Below are 22,533 nucleotides of genomic sequence, written 5' to 3' on the forward strand. Positions count from 1 at the left end.
CATAAGAGTCACAGACATAAATGGGCAGAGATGTCGCAAATGGCACACTTCAGAGAACATGTGAGAGGCAGCTTATAAAGAAAGCTCTCTTTTATTTAGGTTTGTAAAGGGTTCAACTTAGTGACTCAAATGATAAATAAGATCAGGGGTCAGGAGTGACCATTTGCTAAAAGCCTAAAGATAAAAATGACAACAATTAGCATGATCTCAGTCCCTCCTCTCCTCTGTGTGAGATATTTTGCTAAGACACATTTTATACCCATTATCTCATTTAATCCTCACACTAACCCTTGATGTAGATGCCATTATTATTCTCATTTTAAAGATAAGGAAACAGAAGCATGGAGAGGTTAAATAAAGATTGTATAACTAGTGAGTGGAGGAATTTAATTCAAATCACTCTTTCTCTGTAAAGACCCCCAGCTGTTTCCTCCATAATCTTACTGGGTAAAAAATACATGTATGTATGGTTTTTGTACACATATGTATACATACATATACACATACGATATACAAAAATGCAAAATGCCTAAAAAATAGAAATAAAAACAAAGCAAGGTAAGAAATAGGGCAAAGTGGAAAATTAAAGTGAAATGAAAGCAAAAAATCTCTTCTACTGCAGTCTCTGGACACCATTTAATTTTGGTTGAAGTGTAGGATGCTGGATTTCCCGACAATTAAAAACAATAAAAATAATAATATTGATAAATTTTCATGACCTGCCGCAGATCTCAAAACCTCAGAAGGGATTATTCTGGCCATTAGGCCACTAGGATAACTCCCTGGGTCCGGAGAGCTTTCCAGTTTGACAGGAAACAGCTCAGCACGTCCCACCCCAAGGTCTGAAAAGGGCTTTGCCATTCTGTGAGTTCCTGGCCCCCTACTTGGGCTGTTTCTGAGGCTCCTGGGAGCCCCTGAGGATGAGCCTATAAATCGCCACTGTGAGCGAGCAGATGGAAAGGGTGCCAATTTTAGCAAGAGGCCCCTGGCATGTCGGTCCCTAATAGGGACCCAGGAACTGGCAAAGTGACTCCCATGCTCTCAGCAGATGGTTCAGGCAGAAAGCAAAGATCAGAAAGAATTGATGATAGGCTGCCTCCAGGCAATTTGTCATTGCTTCTAAAAGGGCGACTTGGCAAAGGGAGAGTGTGGGGCCGGAGGGAAGGATTCAAGAGGACTTCATCTAGAGGGAGGCCGCTTGAGGAAACCTAGGCTGAACTGGCTGCGGTTTCTGCGGAGCAGAATGCTGTCGCCACACTCTGCTCTGCCACGATGAGGCTCTGCCAGAAAGGCTATTGAGAGGGAAGCGGACTTGGCCCAGTGGTTAGGACGTCCGTCTACCACATGGGAGGTCTGTGGCTCAAATCCTGGGCTTCCTTGACCCGTGTGGAGCTGGCCCATGCGCAGTGCTGATGTGTGCAAGGAGTGCCCTGCCACGCAGGGGTGTCCCTGTGTAGGGGAGCCCCATGCGCAAGGAGTGCGCCCTGTAAGGAGAGCCACCCAGCATGAAAGAAAGTGCAGCCTGCTCAGGAATGGTGCTGCACACACACCCGGAGAGCTGACACAGCAAGATGATGCAACCAAAAGAAACACAGATTCCCGTGCCGCTGATAAGGATAGAAGCGGTCACAGCGAATGGACACAGAGAGCAGACAACTGGGGGTGGGGGAGGGGGTGGGAGTGGAAGGGGAGAGAAATAAATCTTTAAAAAAAAAAAAAAAGGCAATTGAGAGCCTCACTCTGCCCGCCCTTTCTGGAGCCATTAGGGAGGCTCTTTCTATCCCTGGGAATTTCCCAGGGAGCTGGCAAGGAGAGCTGGCAAGGGGACTGGCTGGGGTGGGGGTGGTGGCAGCCCTGTGGTGAAGGGGCAGAAGAGAAGTTGTCTGAGGACAAGGCTGGATTTTGTTTGGAAGGCAGTCTAACTTGCTTCCTTCTTAGAAGAGGTGCCAAACGGTTACCTTTTTTTCCCTCCGCAGAGCTCGCCATTGAAGCCAACGTTTCTGGCAGAAGCCTATTAACGAAATGACGCTGGCCTGCCTGGCCAGGCTGCAAACACAACCCTTTCCCGAAAACGCTCCATGCTTCAGTGGCAGCCCAGTTCTAAGACGCTCCGCAGGACCAAGAAAATTGTGACCCACTTTTCACTGCAGAAGGCCTGCGTTTGTTTTCCTCTGCCCCTTCTCCAGCTCCCTCCAGATTGGCCTGCTGGCTGAGCTTTAAAAAATATGGGGCAATAAACTTCAGAAGAAGGGAGAGAGAGCAGGCTCATTAGCTGAAGTTTATAAACACAGCGAAACCCCTTAGAGCAGCGCTAAGGGTGCAGGGCCGCGAAGGAGGGGGGAGATGGGGAGGGAGGAGGAGGGGGGCCCCAAGAACACCCCGTTATGAACAGAAGGACCATACAATGCACTTCACCAGAGAAACAGAAATAATAAAAGCAATCAATACCAGATGGCTCTTCTTGGGAAAGAAAAGGAGGAGTGAAAACAATTTCTTCTCAAATAGATAGTGTAAACGGAAGCTCTAAACAGCCTTTTCCCTCTCTTTTTAACGAATCCTGCAGTGCTGTCCCTCGCAGGACAGCGGCCCTCTCCCCGGACCACACAGCACGGGGGGCGCTGGGGCAGGACAGCCCCCCGGGTGCAAGTGAGAGCTCCTTCTCTGGTTCTCTTTCCTTCTCAGGTGTTCACCTCAAGTGACTAGGAGGAGAAGGGAAAGCTGAGGAAGGTCATGGTCCTCAGTTAGAGGACGCCGAGGTCCCCCCTCGGAGGGGCTGGTGCTCTTCCTCTCAGACGGCCCCCCGGAACCCCTCAGCATTCACAGTGCGGGAGGGGCCGGGGCTCCCAGCCCCATGGGGGCTGTCCAGCTGTCTCGGGGAAGCGATGCTTTTCAGACATCAGTCCCTTCCTGCTCCCTCCACTTTGGAAACGGGCCCCTAACAAGCCTGTCCTCTCTAGAGAGAAGATGTCTTGAGAGAGGGCTATCTGCTAAATAGCGACAGAGGCTTCCTCTCTGGAGCCTGCTCCTCCCACCGAGAAGGCACCAGGCCCCGGGCTGGGAGGTAAGGGCAGGGCACAGGCAAAGCCCTGCCATGTCAGAAGACCTGAGGACGTGAGCGGGGCAAGCAGGGCATGTGCTGTCCCCACGGCGATGCCAACAACAACAGTGTCCACGTTTACGGAGCACTTACTATCTGTCAGGCACGGAGTGCACTACATGGGCCATTTAATTTAATCCCCACAACAGCCCTCTGGGACAGGTTATTCCCATTTCATAGAGGAGGGAACTGAGGCGGCAGAGCCAGGATTCAAACCTACATCTGATTCCAGAGTGTTCCCTCCTAGCAGTGATTCTGCACTGCTTGTGAATAAGGCTCCTCCTCTCTGGAAATTCCGCGCAGCCGGGAAGAGTGCCCGATCTGCAGTGAGAAGACCTGGTGGACTCCCGGCCATGCCATTTGCTCACTCTGCGACCGCGGGCATGTCATTGCCCTTCCCTGGCCTCAGTGTCTTGGTCAGTGAAACAGGACTCTTTACTTATTTCACCTGGTTACATTTTCTAGGAGAGAAATCGGTGCCCAGTGTCACTGCTAAATCGGCAGCGCACCTCCTGGCCTTGATCTACCAGGTGGAGATTTACTTGATGAAGGAAGGAGACTGGCTCGGGGGCACCTACATGCTCACATGAACATACACACACAGGAGGGTGATAAAGGAAGGAGTGTGGGGGTCTAGAGTAGACTCAGGCCTCAGAATAAAGGAAGAAAGTGGCACAGGAGCTTACAGGGGAATGCAAAGGAGCTGGACTGGGGAGACAGAAAGAACGGGTTCAAGCCCAACTCTGCCACCTACTGGTCACGTGATCTTAGCAAGCCATTTCATTTTCAGGGTCTCAGTTTCCTCAACTGTAAAATGGAGATGATTACCTCTCCTTAATGGTAGGAGGCTTCGCGCACAGAGCCTTAGGTAGGGGAAGTGCTCAATAAATGGAATTTCCTTCCCCTTCTCTGTCTAGGACCCTGATTTGTTTGTCCTCTTCCTATAGATTACTGTTGATGGTCAAGTTTCTGACGCAGGGGAAGGGTTACAGATCAGCCCAGAAGGCTTCCTCTGCTCCTGGGATGCCCTCTTGGCAACTCTGTGCTGGCTTCTATCTCAGATGAAGGTTCTGGTGCAAGCTTACCTTCCTCGCAGCTCTCGCCTTTGTAGCCGGGGTTGCAGATGCAGGTGCCCATGATGCAGGTGCCATGGTGACTGCAGGCCACGTCGATACACTGGCTGGTGGGCACGTCGCACTCGGCGCCTTTCCAGCCGCTATGACACAGGCACCGGCCCTTCATGTACTGGCCGTTCCCGCTACAGAGCACGGGGCAGGAGGCTGGGGGAGGCGGGACAGGACACCGGGCATGAACCAGTGCCCAGCACACCTCAACGACTCTTGTTGCTCCCCCTGGCCTGTCTGGCTTGACCTCAGTTGCCTGGACTCAGCTGTGCTGCCCAAACCACCATGGGTGCCCATCTGCCTGCTTCCGTCACTGTATTTCACTGCAGTTTAAACACATCTGGAATTGAAGGTGAAATGTGCAGTGCAGGGCCTGGCAGAGGAGGTGTTGGCTGAATGTTGCGCTCCCCTGTCCCATTTGTGCTGCTGCTGTCGGCCCGAAGCCTCAACCTGTTCCTGCATCTCACTGGAAAAGCTGGAACTGGGCCTCCTGCCTTCCTCCAGGTCTCTCCTAACAGCACTCCACGTTCGCTGTCCCACATCTCATCTGCAGCACTGCTGACAGTCTTCTCGGCTTTTCTTGGCCTTGCAGGCCTCCACGTGAGCCCCACACATCACTGCCTCCACAGGAGAAGAGCTGAGCCCCACTTGGCTCTTTAAAGTATTATCTTTATATTCTCCCTCTAAGTGTAAAGGGTTTTGTGATCATCTCTACGAAGGATACTACCTAAAAATAAATGATATTGCATTGTGCTGTAAGTACCTACCAGTCTGACTGAGATGTAATAAGGCTGTTTTATACATGACTCTTAACTTTAAGTGAGACGGTAATTCTTGTTATCAGAAATGACTCATCTCTTCCTGCTGCACCACCTTCTCCTGGCCCTCACCTGGCTGCTTTCCCTTTGAAAGCTCTCAACAGGTCATCCCTGTGCTTCCTCAGAAGCACTGGCTCTGCTGCCTAAACCTGAGCCCATATCAGGTAGTGAGGAATAAAGAGAACCCCAAAAGTGGTTTCACAGCCCCGTATTGGCAGAGCCCTGTTCCATCTGCCTGGACTCATCCTCTCTGCCTTCCACGGATCAACTCCTACTTGAGTGTCAACACCCAGCTCCAGTGTCACCTCATCTGAGAAGTCTTTTCTGATCTTCACCTCTGCCAAGCTGAGAAAGCCTCCCCCTTCTATTCTGACAGAGCCTTCCTGCATTCCGGCTTGTTACAGTGCGCTTCATGCACTGCTTTGCAATTGTCTCCTACTTGTCCATGTCTTAGACCAGGCTGCGAGCTCCTGGGTCATGTCTCGTGTGGTGTTGCAACCCCAATGACAGCACAGGACCTAGCCTGGAAGGGACGTGAACAAATGTCCGATGAATGAGAGACGAAGTGGACAAACCAAAACAAGGGGCCATTTTAGCTTCCCAAGGGAAATGCCGAGTTCTTAGGACCACAGATCTCCCAGGGCGTTTTCCTTGCTAATTATTCCAGAACAAATATAAAGGTCGAAAGCACTACCTCAAGAGTGGTTACCATTAGGACTGTGTGGGTCAAAATATCAGGCAACATCAGGGCCCTGGGTAGAGAAGAACAGCCTGGATTCCCAGGCCCTTCCTCGGGGTCTTAGCTAAGATGTCTGCTTATACTGTTAGGAGGCTCCCTCTCAACAAGGCCAGACAGAAAGCACTGGCCTCAAGATAAACGTCAGAGCTGCTTGGCAAGGGCTGATCACTCCTCCGAGGGCAGAACAACTTTTTAAAAGGGCTCTCACCGATATCACGTGAGATGGAGGCTATATTCACCGTGACTGCCCCATACCTCTTCTCTTGCCCTCCCCGATGGTCTACCTGGGCAAAGAGATGGCTGACAGTGCCCTGGCTCTCCGCACTCACCTCCCTCTAAGGGCTTCTCATGAATGGCCCTCGGAATCCCCACTTGTAGAAGTCAGGTGTATGCTGCACTGCTCTGAGAAGTGGAACCCAAAACGGATCTAGAACCCTGGGGATTGGGAGTTCTCACCTCTGCCACAGTCGGGGCCCAGATAACCCAGGAAGCAGTGGCAGGTCCCGGAGATGCAGTCGCCATTGCCATAGCAGTTGCTGGGGCAGTTATCCACCGATTCTGGGGAAAGAAAAGAGAAGGTGAGTTGAAACAGAAACTCCTCTACTCAACCCAAGAGCCCATGAATCCGCCTCAGGTTAACCAAGATGCACATATTTGAACAATTCCAGCCTGTTCACTGAAAGGAACCAGCAGAGTTGATAATTACATGTTATTTTTATCCTTACTGAGGCATATCTCAATTGACATTAAGACATCTGTTCCGGAAAATGTCTGCTTGAACCAAATATTTATAAATCAAATTTGTACCTACAAGTGCATTAGAAATCCTTCAGCTGAAAACACTGGGAGAAAACAACTAAACCTGTAAACAGTGTTGTCTTTGGGTGGCATATTATTGGGTGATTCTTGTGGTCTTCTTTATACTTTTCTGCATTTTACATTTTTTCCTCACAAAGGCTGACATGACTTCCATGGAATTTTTTTCATAAAGCAACTAGAAATTTGCAGGTCTCTTCTTCCATCTCTGATTGCTCACGTATCAGTCCAGGTCCCCACCATCTCTCTGTAACAGCCTCGTGACCGGCTTCTCAGCTTCCTGACTTGCTGCCCACCCCAGGGTGCTCACCACCCTGTAGCTTTCCAAAAGAACTGATTCCCCCACTCTCCTCCTCAAAACCCTCCAATAGCTCCGCATTTGCCCCACTGATAAAAATCCAAGCTCTTTTAAAGGGCACAGAAGTTTCTTTCATAGTCCTGTGTCCTACCTGCATCCCCAGCTTCTGGTGTTAGGCTCTTTTTTTTTTGTTTTGTTTTTTTTCAGGGATAGTTATCTCTAACAATTCCTAAAATCTTTGGTATAATTTGTGCAACATGTTAAGTAAATATAGAATCCATTTGAGAAAGATTTTCATCAAAAATTAGTCCGTGTTTTGTAGCTCAAGTTAATAAACCTCAATTAGGAAAACTCATTTATTTGGAAAAACTCATTTCTCAGTAATGCTGGATGTGGAATAAAGGAAAGAAGCAACTATACATTGAATACCATTTTAAAAAATTATTTATTTCTCCTCCCCCCTCATTGTTTGTGTTTATTGCCTGCTCTCTGTGTCTGCTTGTCTTCTTCTTTAAGGAGGCACTAGGAACCAAACTCGGGACCTCCCCTGTGTATAGAGAGGCACCCAATTGCTTGAACTACCTCTTTCCCTGCTGGTTGAGTCTCTCATTGTGCTTCCTCATTGTGTCTCCTTGTTGCATCAACTTGTTGTGTCATCTTGCTGCACCAGCCCGTTGTGTCAGCTTGTGGCCTTGCTTGCTTCTTTACAAGGCACCAGCAACTGAACCCAGGACCTCCCATGTAGTAGACAGGTGCCTAACTGCTTTAGCCACATCCACTTCCCTGAACACCTTCTCTGTACCATACATTTCCACAAAATGTATCTCAGTTCATTCTCACAACTCATCTGTCAAGCATATATTGTTATTCTTATTTTATAAAAAAGAAGAGGCTGAGAGAGATGAAGGGACTTGCCAAAGGCCCTCAGACACTGTCAGGAAGTCAGAATTTGAACCCAGCTCCTTGGAATCCAAGACTCATCTTCCATGATGCCATGCTATTTGGACCTTCAAGGAACTTACTGTCCAGCAGAAGCTAGGGAAACAGATGAGACGTATCTGTGGGCCAGGGAGGCCAATCCTGCAGGCAGCAAAGGAGCCAGCTGGGGAGTAGAGAATTTTAGACCTTTCAGAGCTAGAAGGAACTGAAGACACCATCTAGTCAAACACTCTTATTTAATAGAGAAGGAAACCAAAACCCAGAGGAAGGGGGTGACTTGTTCGAGGTCACAGGGAAAGTCTGTAGAAGAGTTGAGAGTAGAGGACAAGGTTAGATACATGGGGCAGAGTCAAGGATTCAACTTGTCATAACTCACAAGTACAAGCCATGAAGTCAAGATTAAGGTCTCTGTTAAATGAGATGTTGTAAGACATGAGCCTGGCCTCTAAGAATTTGTAGCCTAATTGGAAGAACTGGGAGAACAAGACAGTAAGTGAGCTGTCACTTGGGCACCAGCATGGGGCAGGGAAGCAGTCCTCCCTGGAGATTAAGGAGACCTGGCTCCGGGCCCCCTTTCCCAGTATCACGCTGTGATCTCAGCAGCAACTTCCTCCTCTCTCTGGGCTTCACCTTCTTAAGTGAAATGAAGGTGACAACAGAGATAATCCCTAGGGTCTCTTTCTGCTCTAAAGTTCTATATTTTATTAATTTATAATTAATATAAGAGATCAACTCTGAGGAAAAGGCACTGGAGACCAGGGCGTCCAGCTTTAAAGGCAGTAGATCCCTTAAGACTGATGCAGTGGCAGCTGGAATGGGGGAAATCGTCAGAGGGAAGGCTCCGTGGAGGAGGTGGGCTTGCAGAACGGCCTGGGTATGGTTGGGCAGGGAGGAGGAGGAAGGAATTCAATCACTGGGCGCTTCCCAGAAAAGTCTTTCCCCAGTGTCGGCCAATACCAACTTGGAAACAACTTAGAAAGTTTGGAGAAAGGTTCCATATGTAGGGTTTCTCTTCTGAACAGGCAAATTCACTCCTTGAATGCTGTCCCTCTCTTAACACGAGCAATATTTTACATTGACACAGAGTTAAGAACGAGAGGGTCTCATCCAACAGGTGGCCTCACTCCGGGCAAAGTAGTCTGAGCCTCAGCAGAGATGGGCTCGTGGGCCAGGGCCCTGGGTGTTTGCTCTTCATTGTTTTTGCCTGGGAGAATCTACGTTCCTCATCTTTAAAAGACAAACAAAACAAAACAAAACAAAACAAAAACAGTAGTGGCTTCCTAAACACTGTTTTTACTTTATTTATTTATTTTAAAGATTTATTTATTTTATTTTATTTTTCTTCCCTTCTCCTCCGCCTCAGTTGTCTGTTCTCTGTGTCTGTTTGCTGCGTCTTCTTTGTCCACTTCTGTTGTTGGCAGCAGCTCGGGAATCTTTTTGTTGCGTCATCTTGTTGTGTCAGCTCTCCGTGTGTGCGGCACCATTCCTGGGCAGGCTGCACTTCCTTTCGCGCTGGGCGGCTCTCCTTACGGGGCGCACTCCCTGCGTGTGGGGCTCCCCTATGCAGGGGACACCCCTGCGTGGCAGGGCACTCCTTGTGTGCATCAGCACTGTGCATGGGCCAGCTCCACACGGGTCAGGAGGCCTGGGGTTTGAACCGCGGACCTCCCGTGTGGTAGGTGGACGTGGTAGGTGGAAGCCCTAACTACTGGGCCAAGTCTGCTTCCCTAAACACTGTTTTTATAAGGAAATATTTTAGAAAGGTTTGAGTATCTTTTCAAAACAAAAGAATTCTGAGTGAAGTTTAGGGTGAGATTTTTTTCACGCTAAGCTCCTGGCTAACTTTACAGGCAGGTGTTTGCTCTTGCCCGCAGTTCTGCAGAAGGAGCACAGGACAGGAACGCAGAGCACCTGGGCCCCATTCTGCCACTACATGGCTGCGAGCCTTGGCCACCATACTTGACCTTTCCCACTTGACCCACCCCCATTCTTCCCTACTTGGCAACTCCTACTTCTTCTTTCAAATCCACCTCAAATATCTCGTCTTCCAAAAAGTCTTCCTGTTTTCTCAAACAGACTGAGTTACTCGCAGAATGTTCACCCCTAATAAAGTACCATATGATCTACTTTGTGGACTGTGGACTCCCTGAGGCAGAAATTGAATTTATTCATTTATGTATCTGCCTTAGTATTTGGCCCACAGAAATGTCTCAATAAATGTTTGTTGCTATCGCTGAAAAGAATTCAACTAGCGGGTCACAGGGATCCCTCCCAGATCTCAAATTCTGTGGTTCAGTCCTTCTCAAACCCAGTGACATAAACCATGACCCCTAATATAATTACCAGTTGCATTTTTAACAGAGCCAACTGCTGATAAATGTTACAGACTTTCTAGATTCTGATTTACAAAATTTGCAAAATACAAGCTTGTTTGTCATCTGCCAAAAAGCCCTCCTATTGAAAAAGTGAGGAAAGTATGTTTTCTCTGACTGAGCATACTGTTGGTTGCTTAATATGACACAATAAAAGGCTGTTGGCTTCAAAATTTGTCCCTGGCTGTTGGTGTCAGGTTTTAGGAGGTGTGGAATAATTTTAAGATGGCAACAAGGAAGAAGAGAGGAGACATTTGGAAAATATTTCTTTTGATGAAATGTTAGGTATATAATTTGCCTTCCACTTGGAAAGATTTCAACAATGGGTCCATTTAGGATCCTAAAAATAGTGAGTCTCCACTGACCAGCTATCTCTTCTCGAAACTCTAGTGCAGAAGTGACACTCGTCTTGGAAAAAGTGTGAACTTTATTGCATATATATGTTGTATGTTACCAATTTGTGCTTGGTGACAGTCCTTTCTGCTTTGCTCAGGTTCAGACTGCAACTGCCTTCACTTAGCAGAAGGTGTCCCTTCAGTCTGTTCAGATCTAAATAAAAAATTCAGCTTCCTACGAATAAATGATATTCATAATTGGGTGTATGTTATGTTGGAAATGGGATTCTCCCTCCCTCCCTCCCCCAGGTTTTGTTTTTCTATCACAGCAGTGGGTCCTGGTAGGAAATTAGATTTTCAAGAACTTGTTTTTCCTTCCATAAATACTGGGCTCCAGAGTTTAAATGTTTCCTTAGCTCATCTCCTGGACATGTGCTGTGAGTGGGTGTGTTGTTTGGATGTTGAACAAAACGTTGTTTGAACTACAAAGGGGCATCTGCTGAAGGAAGTGAAGACAGCAACGCTTCTTCAAGAGGAGCCATGGGAAGCAGGGCCTCGGGGAACCCCGCTGCAGTGTGCCACTTTGTCTGCTCGCCACCCTTTCCCAGAAACAGATAATTAAGATTGCTGTGTCCAGGGGAAAGGTGATCACAGCTGATATGTGTGTTCTCCTAAGTCTAGGGGCAGCTGTCTGAGAAAGCTTGCCTTTATTTGCCACCTTTTGCTTTTCTTTGTTGAAAGCTCAAAGGCTCATTTTGTAGGAAAAAAAAGGAGAGACCACAGGGAAAAGAAAAAAACCTATCTGGAGGAGGACTATCAGGGCAACCCAAATTCCTGCTGGACTCACGTTTCACAGGGGCTGCTTTAATGGACAAGGACAGGTGGCTTTTCTCCTCTGTCAACTGACCATGTCATGAGCTCCTCTGTTCCGAGGTCATGGATACAGCACCAAGATAGAAGGAACCAGCCGTATGAGTGAGGTCAGAGCCCACTAGCCATCTCCAGGCTTCCTGCTGATCACCACACACTTTTCCCTTCCTCCCAGCACCTCTCCTATGTCTTGACGTCCCCTATGATGTGTCCCGGCTAACAGAGGCCTGCATCTTTTTCCTACAACTCCTTCCTTTGCTTCTGCTGACTCTCCTTAAATTTTAAAATTGGACATCAGAACTCTTTGGGAATGCCCAGAGGCAGAAACAAGGTCCACCTCTTGCCCAACACAGATCCATCCCTCTGATGCCTTCTGTTGGCTGCTCTGATGGATGCCAGTGAGATGAGCAAGAAGAAAGGAACTCAGAGCCAAGGACAGTCAGATGGATACCTGGATACCTTACCTTGACGCAGCTAGAGTAATTTATACTTTGTTATACCCATGACATCCTCTTTGTTCCTGAAGAAGAATTGGGTTGATTACAGGCAATCAAAAGAAGAGATGGAAACAAACTAAAGAGTATAGTTGGAATTTAATTCTATAGCAATGAAGGTTGAGGGGAGAGTCTGACAGAGACCCTCTCATTCCCATAAGTGGAACCGTGAAAGGTACATTATATACATTATTCTAATTTAATCCTTATAATAATCATGCCAAATAGGTACCCTTGCCACATTTTATAGTCTCCGATGGAGTTTGAGAGCCGAAGTATCTTTCTCAAGGTCACACAGCTGACAAAGACAAATTCGGTAAGTGAACCGAGTTGTCTCTGAAGCCAAAGTTTATGGTATATACTTGGTCCAAAATATGGGCTGTGTGCCTATGCATCAGTTTCCTCATCTGTAAAATGGGGTTAATAATAGGACCCACCTCAGAGAATTGTTTTGAAGATCAAACATAGTAATGCTGTACATGTAAAGAGTTTTGCCCAGGACCTGGCAGAGTTGATATTTTGGTTTTACAGAAGGGTCACACGTACTTTCTATTTGTGAACTGAAACAACACTGACTTGGTCTAAGGAATCCAAACAAGGAGATGTGGTTATTGGGGGTAAACACATACACATACACAACACATAGAAACTCCCCATGGTAAAAACAAGAAAGCAAACAAGCCATGTTCCTGACTGTGAAGAAGGCAAGGTGTCTGGGTAAATTTTCTCCTGGGGGAGAGCTCTGTCAAAGCAAATTAAACCTGTTGTCTCCCAGAAGCCCAAACAAAGGCAGACTCATGCCAACATCTGAGAGAACTTTTCTCTCTGCTGTGTACTCTAGATTGGCACTGGGCAGGTGCCAGGTGCTGGAAAGCTGTTCCACGGCCTGTGAGGTGTCAGTCCCTGTAGGCACTCCAGCTTTCCTGTGCAGATGATGGAATTCAAAGGCCTTCAATCTGTAACAGTCTAGGTCAATGTAATGACAAAAATTTGACAAAGCCCCTGACAGCCTGGGCTTGACGCCAGTTCTGCCCTGGCATATGAACTGGGAGATCTGTTTTCAATCATACCCAGTAGTCTAACAACTACTATTCAAAGTAGCTTTAAGAAGGGGTCTAGGGATGACTGTTCCCTTGATTATATTCAGTCTTGGTTCTTTGTTTATTGTCTCCTTGCGGGGAAATGAACTCCTTGAAGACGGCCATCATGTCTGATTCTTCAAAGAGTCTGACAAGTGCTAAACACAAAGCAAGTGCGCAGTAATAGTTGTATTGAGAAAGTGAGCAAGAATACAGAGGAAATGAAAGAAACGGTCAGGCAAGTAGGGATGGCACAAAAATCAGCCTCAAGAGAGCAGTGTGGGAGCCACCAAAGCTCCTTTCACGGGGTAAAGTCCTACATTTTTCGATGTACAATGAAGGGAGTGATAGGAGGTTCAATTGGCACTGCACTATCAGACCGTAGTTGGAGTTCAGTAGTTCACATCTGTGAGCCACGTTTAAGAGACTAAGATAAACTGGAGCCTGTTCATTGAAGAGCAACCAGAAAGTTGGGAAAACTTGAAACCACATTTCAAATAAAGAATCCTTGAAGGAACTGGGACTTGCGCTTACTGAAGGGGAATGGCCCCTGATTTAAAAGAGCTGACGGCCTATTGTGTGGAGGAAGGATTAGACTATGCCTTGTGGCCCTAGGAGGGTGACCCCGATTCAATAAGTAAGGACCAACGGCCTCGGGAAATGGCTTGGTTCAGAAGAAGAAAGAACTTTTTAAGATCAGAGCAGAATACCACTTACCACATTGAATTATATTATGTTTATGTGTATGAATCCCCTCCCCTCCCCCAAATATTTTAAAATTCCGAAGGGAAGGAAATGTGTTATTCATCTCTGAATTTCAGGTAGTATCATCCTTGGCTCAAAGCAGGTGTTTAATATTTGCTAGTTTAATGACTACAGGAATGAACTAGCTAATCTATGAGGTTGTACATTTTCAGTTACTGGAAGTATTGAAAGAGAGAGCAAATTAATGACTGGCAGACTTATTGCAGAGGGAATTAAAGAGACGTTTAAGGGATTTCCAAGCCTGAAATGCTAGGACTCGATGACTCGTGGTATAAAGGAACATGCCTGAACTGTGCTAGAAACTGGAGTTCTAGTCCCACTCCTGCCGTTAACTCGTCAGGTGATCTACAGGCCAAGGCCTGTTCTCACTCTGGCTTTTTCTTTTCATCTACAAAATTCATTCACTTTATCCAGCAATTATTTACTGAATATCTACTCTGGGCCAGAAACGATTATAGTGAAGTGGATGCTTAGATGAGCAATCGGATCTAACATCCTGTACCCTAATGAATCAAACCAAATTGTAATGACCCAGAAAATGGTACCTGGATGAAAAGCCGAGAAAAAACCCACCATGTTTATGGCCTGAGGGGGTGTGTTGCTCATTCCGAGCTTGCTCTAACTTTTCAACCCTCCCGCCTGCCTCCCCAGGTACCTAGCATGGCAGACCAGCCCCCTGTGACAGGAGCGAGGCCTCGCAGGCGGCACAGCCAGGGCTGGGGAGTAGGCGGGCCCCAGCTGCCTCTGGCTAACAGCTCCAGCCTCTTCCCCGGGCTGTTGGCAGCAGCTTTCACAGATGTCAGCGAGTCCCCTCTGTTGGCTCCTGTCCTGCTGCCTTTTGCAGAGAGCTTCGCACATGCACAGTTTCCTGCCATGCCCGGGGACCATACGCCAGGAAGGCCACTGAGATCCGCACAGTGGTGAGGACACTGACAGTGCCGGGCTGTTCAAGAGCACAGCGGCCTTCAAAGAAGAGGTGGGTGCTCCTGGGTTGGGAGACACTTGTCCTTCCCATACAGAGTTACCAATCCTTGAACCACAGCTCCTTCTAAGGGGCAAGGCTCCGCCCACAGCGCCTCCCTAACAGCAGGCACGGGTGGACCAGGTGAGTCCCCCTGCCCACTGGCCCAAGCTCATTGGACCAGGATGACCACCCAGCCCCAGGCAGGTCCATTCATAGGCTGACCAGGGCTCTTTGACACGGCCTGGGGCAAAGAGGATCTGGGCCAATCAGAGTCCTGCTTTCTACTCTCTTAACTGAAAAATAATTTGGCTGTGGTGGGAGGGAAACCAAAAGATACCACAGACAGAGAGGGGCTGATGTGGTCGTTATGGTCCCATGTAAGCCAAGCTAAGAGGACGCAGTTCTCAGTGAGCAGAGGAAGCCGGCCTGTCAGCTGAGAGGGGCAGACCTACCACGAGCGAGAGCCGCAGGGCAGATTCAGAGAGAAGCAAGGGACACTCGCGTTTACCAGGGACTAGGGGCAAAGCAACGGCAGTTACCGCTTAATGGGTACGTTAAGGGTGATGAAAGGTTTTGGAAATAGCGGTGATGATTGTCCAACCTTGTCGATGTAATTAATGCCACTGAACTTGACACTTAAAAGGGTTAAAATGAGAAATTTTATGTTACATATATTTTACTACAATTAAAAGAAAAAAAAAGAAGCCAGCTGGCCCTTGAGAGGAAGAAAGCAAATGAAGTCCCTGGAGCTCCTGGATTCCCAAAGGCTTTTCAGTGCCTCTTTTAGTACTAAACCTTTTTGAAACCTCGCTGCACCATCCGCCATTCTCTGAGGCTGCTTGAATGAGAGTTTGCTCCTTTCAACTGAAAAAACCCTAAGACATGCATTCACCTCAGCATGGTTGTACCTGATGGTGTACAGGCTATGGATGGTAAATGGTTAAGTACAGAATTTTAAGATTTTGTAAAGCATTTCCACATACAGTTTTTCTCCCACCTAATAAACTTTATTTAGAGAGAAGGTTTAGACTGCATAAAAATTATATTGAAAGTATTGGGGATTCCCAAATACCCCACTCACCCCCTCCTCCCACATTTTCCCCTATTAGTAACATCTGACATCATTGTGGTGCATTTGTTATACCTGATAAACAAATATTGAAGCATTGCTACTTATCAAGGTCAATAGCCTACATTATTGTTTATACTTTTGACTGTATATTTTAGGATTTGACAAAAGGTATAATGATCTGTATCAGTCATTGCAATACCATGCAGAACAATTCCAGTGCCCTCAAAATGCCCCATGGTCCACCTATTCTTTCCTCCCCCTCCTCACAGTCCCTCTGGTAACCACTATCTTTGTAACAATGTTACAAGTTCTTCCATCACAACAATAACAACAACAATAATAATAATGTCTACTTAGGTCCATGGCTGTACTTCCCACTTCTGTTTGTTCATTCCTCAATCTTGAAGATTTTGGGATGCTGACGCCTGCTCTGCTTCTGAGAGGGGGTTGCATACAGTTTTATTTGATGTCTGCAATAGTTCTTTAAGTGGGAAGGGAAGGTATTGTTCATTCTCACCCCCCGTTTTGTAGATGAGAAAACTAAGGTACAGAGAATTTTCCCAAGTTGGTATACCCAGATTTCTACTCCTATCTAATCTAGGGATTTTTTCTACAATATCACATCTGCTAATCCAAAAAACAAAACAAAACAAAACAAAACCCAACCAAACAACAACAAAAAAATCCAGCCAACCAAAGAAACCCATGCTGATTCCACTCCTTTTGCCTCCAGACTCTAATCATTTACAGAGCCAGGACTACACAGAGGACGCTGCCAGGGCCAGTAAATTCCAACTGGTACCTATTTTGGCTTTGTTTATTGAAATTCTGGTTCTAAAACATGCCTATCCGCATTCAAAAATCAAAATGCGGCGGGCCAACTCACAACTGTATCATACTTGGACAACGAAAGTGATCGATTTAGTTTAAACAAGTCTCTGTTGACTCCAGTTTGCTCGATGCTGCCAGGGAGACCCAAAGCGTGGTCCTTATTCTCGAGGAACAGTGGAAAGGCTTTGGGTTTTAGAGTCAGGCAGATCTGGGTTTGATTTCCAGCTTGCTTCCTTATAAGGGTGGGGCTTAGAGCAAGCCACTGAATCAGTCTCAGTTTACTCATCTGTGAAATGGGAAAACCACTTGCCTTATGCATTCGTGAAGATAAAATAAAATCACCATATATGAAATACACTTAGGAAGCATTGCTTTAACTCCCCTCCCCATTATAATCTCAGAGATTTTCATATTTCAGCCTGTGTCAGAGTCACCTGGAGGACTTGTTAAAACACAGATGCCTGGGCCCCATGCCCGGAGTTTTCCAGTTTAGTAGATCTGGGGTAGGGTCCCAAGTGAGGCTGTTGGTCTGGCTTCCACCTGGAGAACACTGGTCTGTAAGAAAGGCTGAGACTTTACTTACAGGTGGACAGAAACAAGCCAGAGGGGCTTACAGTCTAAACTAGCAAGAATGGAGAAGAATGAGGACAACTTCCAAAGAGCTGGGCACGGTCCTCCAGGAGGTAGCATTTGAATAGCTCCTAAAGAACAGGCAGCCTTTTGAAATGCAAAGCAGTTCTGGGCAAGATGGGGATGAGCCAGATCCAGAATAATCATCTTCCCTGCTCCCACGCAGTGACCTGCTGATCATCATGCCAACTTCATGTCAAATTGGTCTTTGGAACAAATTATTTAAGAAATCAGTTTTTTAAAAGCTCAACTCAGCTGCTGGCTAGAGAGTTCCATCTAATGAGCATCACTTTGGGTTGAATTAGTCTGTGATGACAGACAATGCAGGAACAGAAAGAGGCTCCGAGGAGGTGGGCGGGAGCTGCTAATTACTCTCCATCGTTCCTCCAGGCTTGTCACCACGCTTGCTACTGCTGTATAAAACACACGGAAGACCAAGACCCAGTCCCCTCTCTTTAAATCCACACCGTTAGGTCTGAAAAGGCACAGAACTGATGCAGACGACCAAGCTGCCTGCAGGTTAAAATCTCTCTTGTTGGCTGGGACTTCCCTCCGAAAACGGAACTGTCAGGGGCCATATTTCTCCTTCTGGCTGGACCCGGCAGTGGCTTTCTAACTGGACTCTCGCTTGCAGTCTTTCTACACCAAGGCCAGAGCTGTCTCTTCTGCTGAGTCTGGTCTCCTCGGCCCCTGACTGGAGTCTCTAGAGGTCTCCAAGCGCTACCTCTTATTATCTGGAGTTATTGTTATAAACGGGAGGCCTGGGAACCTTTCATTTGCCCAGTGTTTTAAAAATTTTGAATAAGTTGGCAGCATTTTTATAAAAAGGAGATTTCCAAGAAAAATCGTGATGCTGGCTTTTCTTGAGTCATTGGAAGAGCTAGCAGGGCAACAATCTCTTCCCATTACAGGAGCTCAGGCTTTGGCCGGCCACAGGCTCTCTCTGCAGCTTCCTGCGCAGGGCCAGCCGCCTGCGCCCCCAGGCATCTGACAAGACGACCTCGGCCTACAGCAGGGTTTCCCAGATGCCACTTATTTGGGTCCTGCCTTGATGCTGCTGCCGTATTCAATACCATTGATCCCGTTATTTACTGTATTTTTTCACTCAGATTTTCTTAATTTAAAAAAGAAAGCTCTTTATCACTCTGAATTCATGGTTTGATAAACATCATTGTATTTTCTAGTGTCAATACATAACTTTAAAAATAAAATTTGTCTGTGGATAATCTAAAATATCCTCCAGGAGAGGAGAAGCCCAAATTTCTGAATTGGATGCTCTAACGTCCCCCCCTTTCCCAGACCACTTCTTGATCACGAGGGCCTCCCTTCTGCCCTCTTTGCGCTCCCCGCTCCCTCCTGAACCCACATACCCCTCGCATCCTCTCCAACTGTGCCAATGCTAGTGGTTTCCCCTGCAAAGCCCTTTCTCCTCAACCCATTTGTCCACGTCCTACCTGTCCTTCAATGCCCAATGTAAATAATACCTCTTTCATGAAGCCTCCCTAGGGCCCCTCCTAGATGGGATCTCTCTCTCCTCCAAATCCTAATGGCAATTCACTTCTATCCTTCACTTATCACTGCTTTCTCCCTTGCAGTCTGTTTATGACTTTGACCTTTCTCTTAGGAGACTGCAAATTCCTCGAGAGGGAGGGATCCATTTCTAATTGCCCTTCTCGTTGGTTTAGTCCCAGTGTATTGCCACGAGTAGCCGCTCAGTCAACACTGGTTAAATATCAAACAACAAAGGACAAGTTGTGGTTGATGCCATGTCCTCTGGTGTGTTCAGCCTCAAATCCTAAGGCTGGGCTGCCTCTGTGGGCCTGGATGAGGCTGTCTACTTCCTTGAAGTTTTCTTTTTTTTCCTCCCCCCCCCTTTTACTTTTTTAGTCCAGATTTCATTTTTCTAAATATTTGCCAAATCTGTGACTTCTTGTCAGCCCTCTGCCTCTGGGCCTGTTACATCCAGCGAGACACTGTTTGGGGCTCTCTCCTCCCCACGTGCTTGGGGAGCATGCAGCAATAGTTTTGCAGGGCCCCAACTCTATATCTTTAGCAAGAACTGCCAAAATGACCTCTGTGAGTTATGTACTCAAATTATTTCTATCAGGATATAACACAATAAATTGATTAGCAAGACGGATAAATTCTCGGACCCCAGTGGTTTTTCCTTACAATAATTATAATGCATGTTGGCCAGTCGCACAACGACTTCAACAGTATTTCTTCCTTATTTATCTACTAGGTAACACTCAACATAATAACTTGGGTCTATATCTTTGGGCCAGAGGCCAAGTTGGACTTCTGCTTGACACTAAATCCTATTAGAAATCACAGCAATGCAATTATATGTTCACGTTAAATATTTTATAGCTGCTCCAGCCTCCCAGACGGATCACTCCCTCAGCCTCTGGGCAGAAACCACCCAGTGGTAAAAGATAGAGCTACATGGCTCACAAGGAGTTGAAAAATGGTTGCTGTTGTGAAGTTTATGGAACCTTCTGGCCACTTCTGACTCCCTGGCAGGAGCAGGACTTTAAGCTTCCATTGCACTAGGTTACAATACGAGTGTCAGCCCCTGCCGGGCTCGCCCAGATCCACCTCCTCTGCACCCGGTGAGAGGTCTGGATGTGGTCTGTGGCTCCCACTCTCAGCTCTCTGAATGCCTGAGATGAGTGGGTGGAGAAGAGGGGCGTTGTTGGAGCACTTGACCACAGCCCCGGCCAGCCTTCTCGTCCTCAGTTCCTACCACTTGTCCACTGGGCTGGTGTGTGACCACCAACGCAGGCTTGGTCAGCTGGGTCCCGCCACTTCTTGCTTCGTTTCTGGCCCCCCAGTTCCTCAAGGCAGGATTCTCCCTCTGGCAAAACTGAACTCACTTGGCTGGACGTCCCTGACCCAGCCCCTGGGTCAGGGGCTGAGCAAGGACAACGGAATTAGACAGACCGGGGTTTGGTTTCCAGCTCGGACGCTCACTAGCTGGGCAACCCAGCTCCAATCTGAACCCTTATTTCCTTACCTATCTGACTGGGGCTTGGAGGTTAAATGAGATAATGCCTATGTGTAAGGCACTTGACTGGGCTTGAAGTCAGCGGCCAAGCAGTGGCAGGTAAACAAGTCCAACTCAAAACAAACTAAACAAAGCAAAACCATTTGGACGCACCCGGTCAGAGGCAGTGTGGTGTTATAAGAACACAGCCTTTAGAGCAGGGCTTACCTAACCAGGGGTCCATGGGATCTTTGGGGGTCCATGAGCTTGAATTGAAAATTAAAAAAAAATTCTTGTGGGGACATGTTGTTGCAGGTGTGATCTGTTTATTAAATAATACACAGACACTGTGTAGTGAGGACTTAGTAAGGAGTCCATGGTTTTCACCTGACTGGCAAAGTGGGACAAAAAAGCTGAAGAACCCCTGCCTTAGAGTAAGACCCTGGGCTGTGGGGGTTCCAATCCCATGCCTCCTACAAGTCACTGTATTTCTCTGTGCCTCAGCTTCCTTGTCTGTGAAACGGAGTGATCCTCTCTACCTCAGAGCGTTGTGGTGAGACTTAGATGAGACTACCTACACAAAGCACCTGGCACACAGTGGGAGGTTGAAATGTGAATGGACCGAACGGCTGTGGCGGGGGCTTGGGCCTTCCACGCGGGTGGGTTTTCCCTGGCTGGCACACTCCTTCTTCACCAGGAGCTCCCGGCATGCTGTGCGTCCAGGTACACTTCATGACAACAGGACAAGAGGGGGCCTTGCTCTCAGCCCGAGAAAGCAGCAATGAGCTCCCCAGCGCGGTCTCCACACATCCTGGCTGGTGTTACTAAGACACAACTGCATGCACTTCAGACAGCTTCTTCCAGCTCACGAAAACACACCAGGATGTGCCCAGGGGGAGGTGCGAGGGCCTCTGAAGTCTCTTTTCTCGGCTCATGCCTCCATGGTGAGGACAGACATTCCACACACATTACTCCCTCTCTCCGTGAAGGGGCTGGCCCAGGCCATTTCCCATGAACTCCCGCCACGCCGGCGACCCCTGCCCTCTCTGCGTCACTACTCGCCCTGAACCCTGTGGTGGAGCCCCCCACGAGGGAGGTGTGCTCTGCTAAGGCCTGACCAGGAACCACAGCTAGGGTTCCTGCCGCAAAGGCAGAGCTTGAGCAGCTGAGAAGCCGAGACCTGCTCCCCGTGAAACCGAGGGGCGCCAGGCCCGCTGGGCCTCGAGGAGGCTTCGAGGCTTCAGAAGGATGTAACACAAAGCAGGAAACGCAGACCCGCACCCCACCAGGCAACAAACGCCCCCCTGCTGAGCCATCTGCCTGCTCCCCTGGATCCTGAGCCCTAGGCCTTCAAGACCGGCACCTGCTTCCTTGGCGGTCGCAAAGCTCTCCTGCCACGCCCCTCCCACCTGGCAGCTGGCCCACATTCCGGAGGACACAGCGGTCCTTCCTCTCCAGGGCGGTCCGGTTGAAGGTGGCTGCTGCTCTGGGCATCGAAGAGTTTGCCAGGCTCTGACTTTCGGAAGGTTTGGGGAGAGCAGCTTTAATTAACGTTGGCTAAGTGTAACCCCTCATCCCTCCCAGACCCTGGGGAAATCCTCACCTCCATCCTCAGCCGCCAGGACGGTAAATTAAGAGAGAGACACTGGGCAGAAAATACTTTCAAAAACAGCCTCTGAAAGAAAAGTGCTAGAATCTTTGGCCTGTTACTCTTCCCTCCCCTCTAAGCTTCTTTCCCCCTTGATTCCTAGTGTGAATCCAAGTGTTTAATAATAAAGTTAACAGATGCAGACATTCAATAAGGAGGAACAGCCATCGCCACCACCATTTCTTGAGCCCTTAACTGTGCTAGGCACTGGGAGAGACATGTTAACCTCATACACGAGCTCCTGTAACTTACTCCAGCACGGAGTCAGCGATCATTATCTCCATTTCCTCTGAGCTCTTTTGTTTTCCCTTTTTCTATTTGTTTTTGCCTCTGTCTTACTTGCTGGAAGGTTTTCTCAAATGTCTGATGACCCTACGTTGTCTGTTCCTGTTTTAGAGGGAGACGTTAGGAAGCTCTGTAACAGCGGGTAATTGCCGAGTTTCACTGCAGGGAGACAGGATGGAGAGCCAAGCGTTTAGTGGAGAACCCACAGGAGGTGCTATCTACAGGGCCTTACACTTCCTCCAAAGAACCTCTAAAAAGAGGTCCTAATCACCTCTCTTACAGAGGACACATGATGTTTGGCTATCAAAAATGGAGCTAGAAATACCATCTTCAAAATTTAGATCATTACCTATTTCTCCTGTTTTCAGTAC

The 22,533-nt window shown here is 47.8% G+C and overlaps 1 protein-coding gene across 8 annotated transcripts in view; it reads right to left on the reverse strand.

Moving 5' to 3' along the window:
- The window catches only part of TENM4 (teneurin transmembrane protein 4), an 801,291-nt gene that overhangs the window by 159,880 nt on the left and 618,878 nt on the right, over positions 1 to 22,533 (reverse strand). For all 8 annotated transcript variants that reach the window (XM_058306052.2, XM_058306055.2, XM_058306053.2 and 5 more), the window contains 2 exons: positions 6,235 to 6,336; positions 4,183 to 4,377 (listed from right to left, as the gene is read on the reverse strand). In XM_058306052.2, the coding sequence (XP_058162035.1) occupies positions 4,183 to 4,377; positions 6,235 to 6,336 (297 nt within the window). The remainder of the gene's footprint in view (positions 1 to 4,182; positions 4,378 to 6,234; positions 6,337 to 22,533) is intronic.

Source organism: Dasypus novemcinctus, chromosome 10, assembly GCF_030445035.2.
Source record: "Dasypus novemcinctus isolate mDasNov1 chromosome 10, mDasNov1.1.hap2, whole genome shotgun sequence".
NCBI classification, from domain to species: Eukaryota; Metazoa; Chordata; class Mammalia; order Cingulata; family Dasypodidae; genus Dasypus; species Dasypus novemcinctus.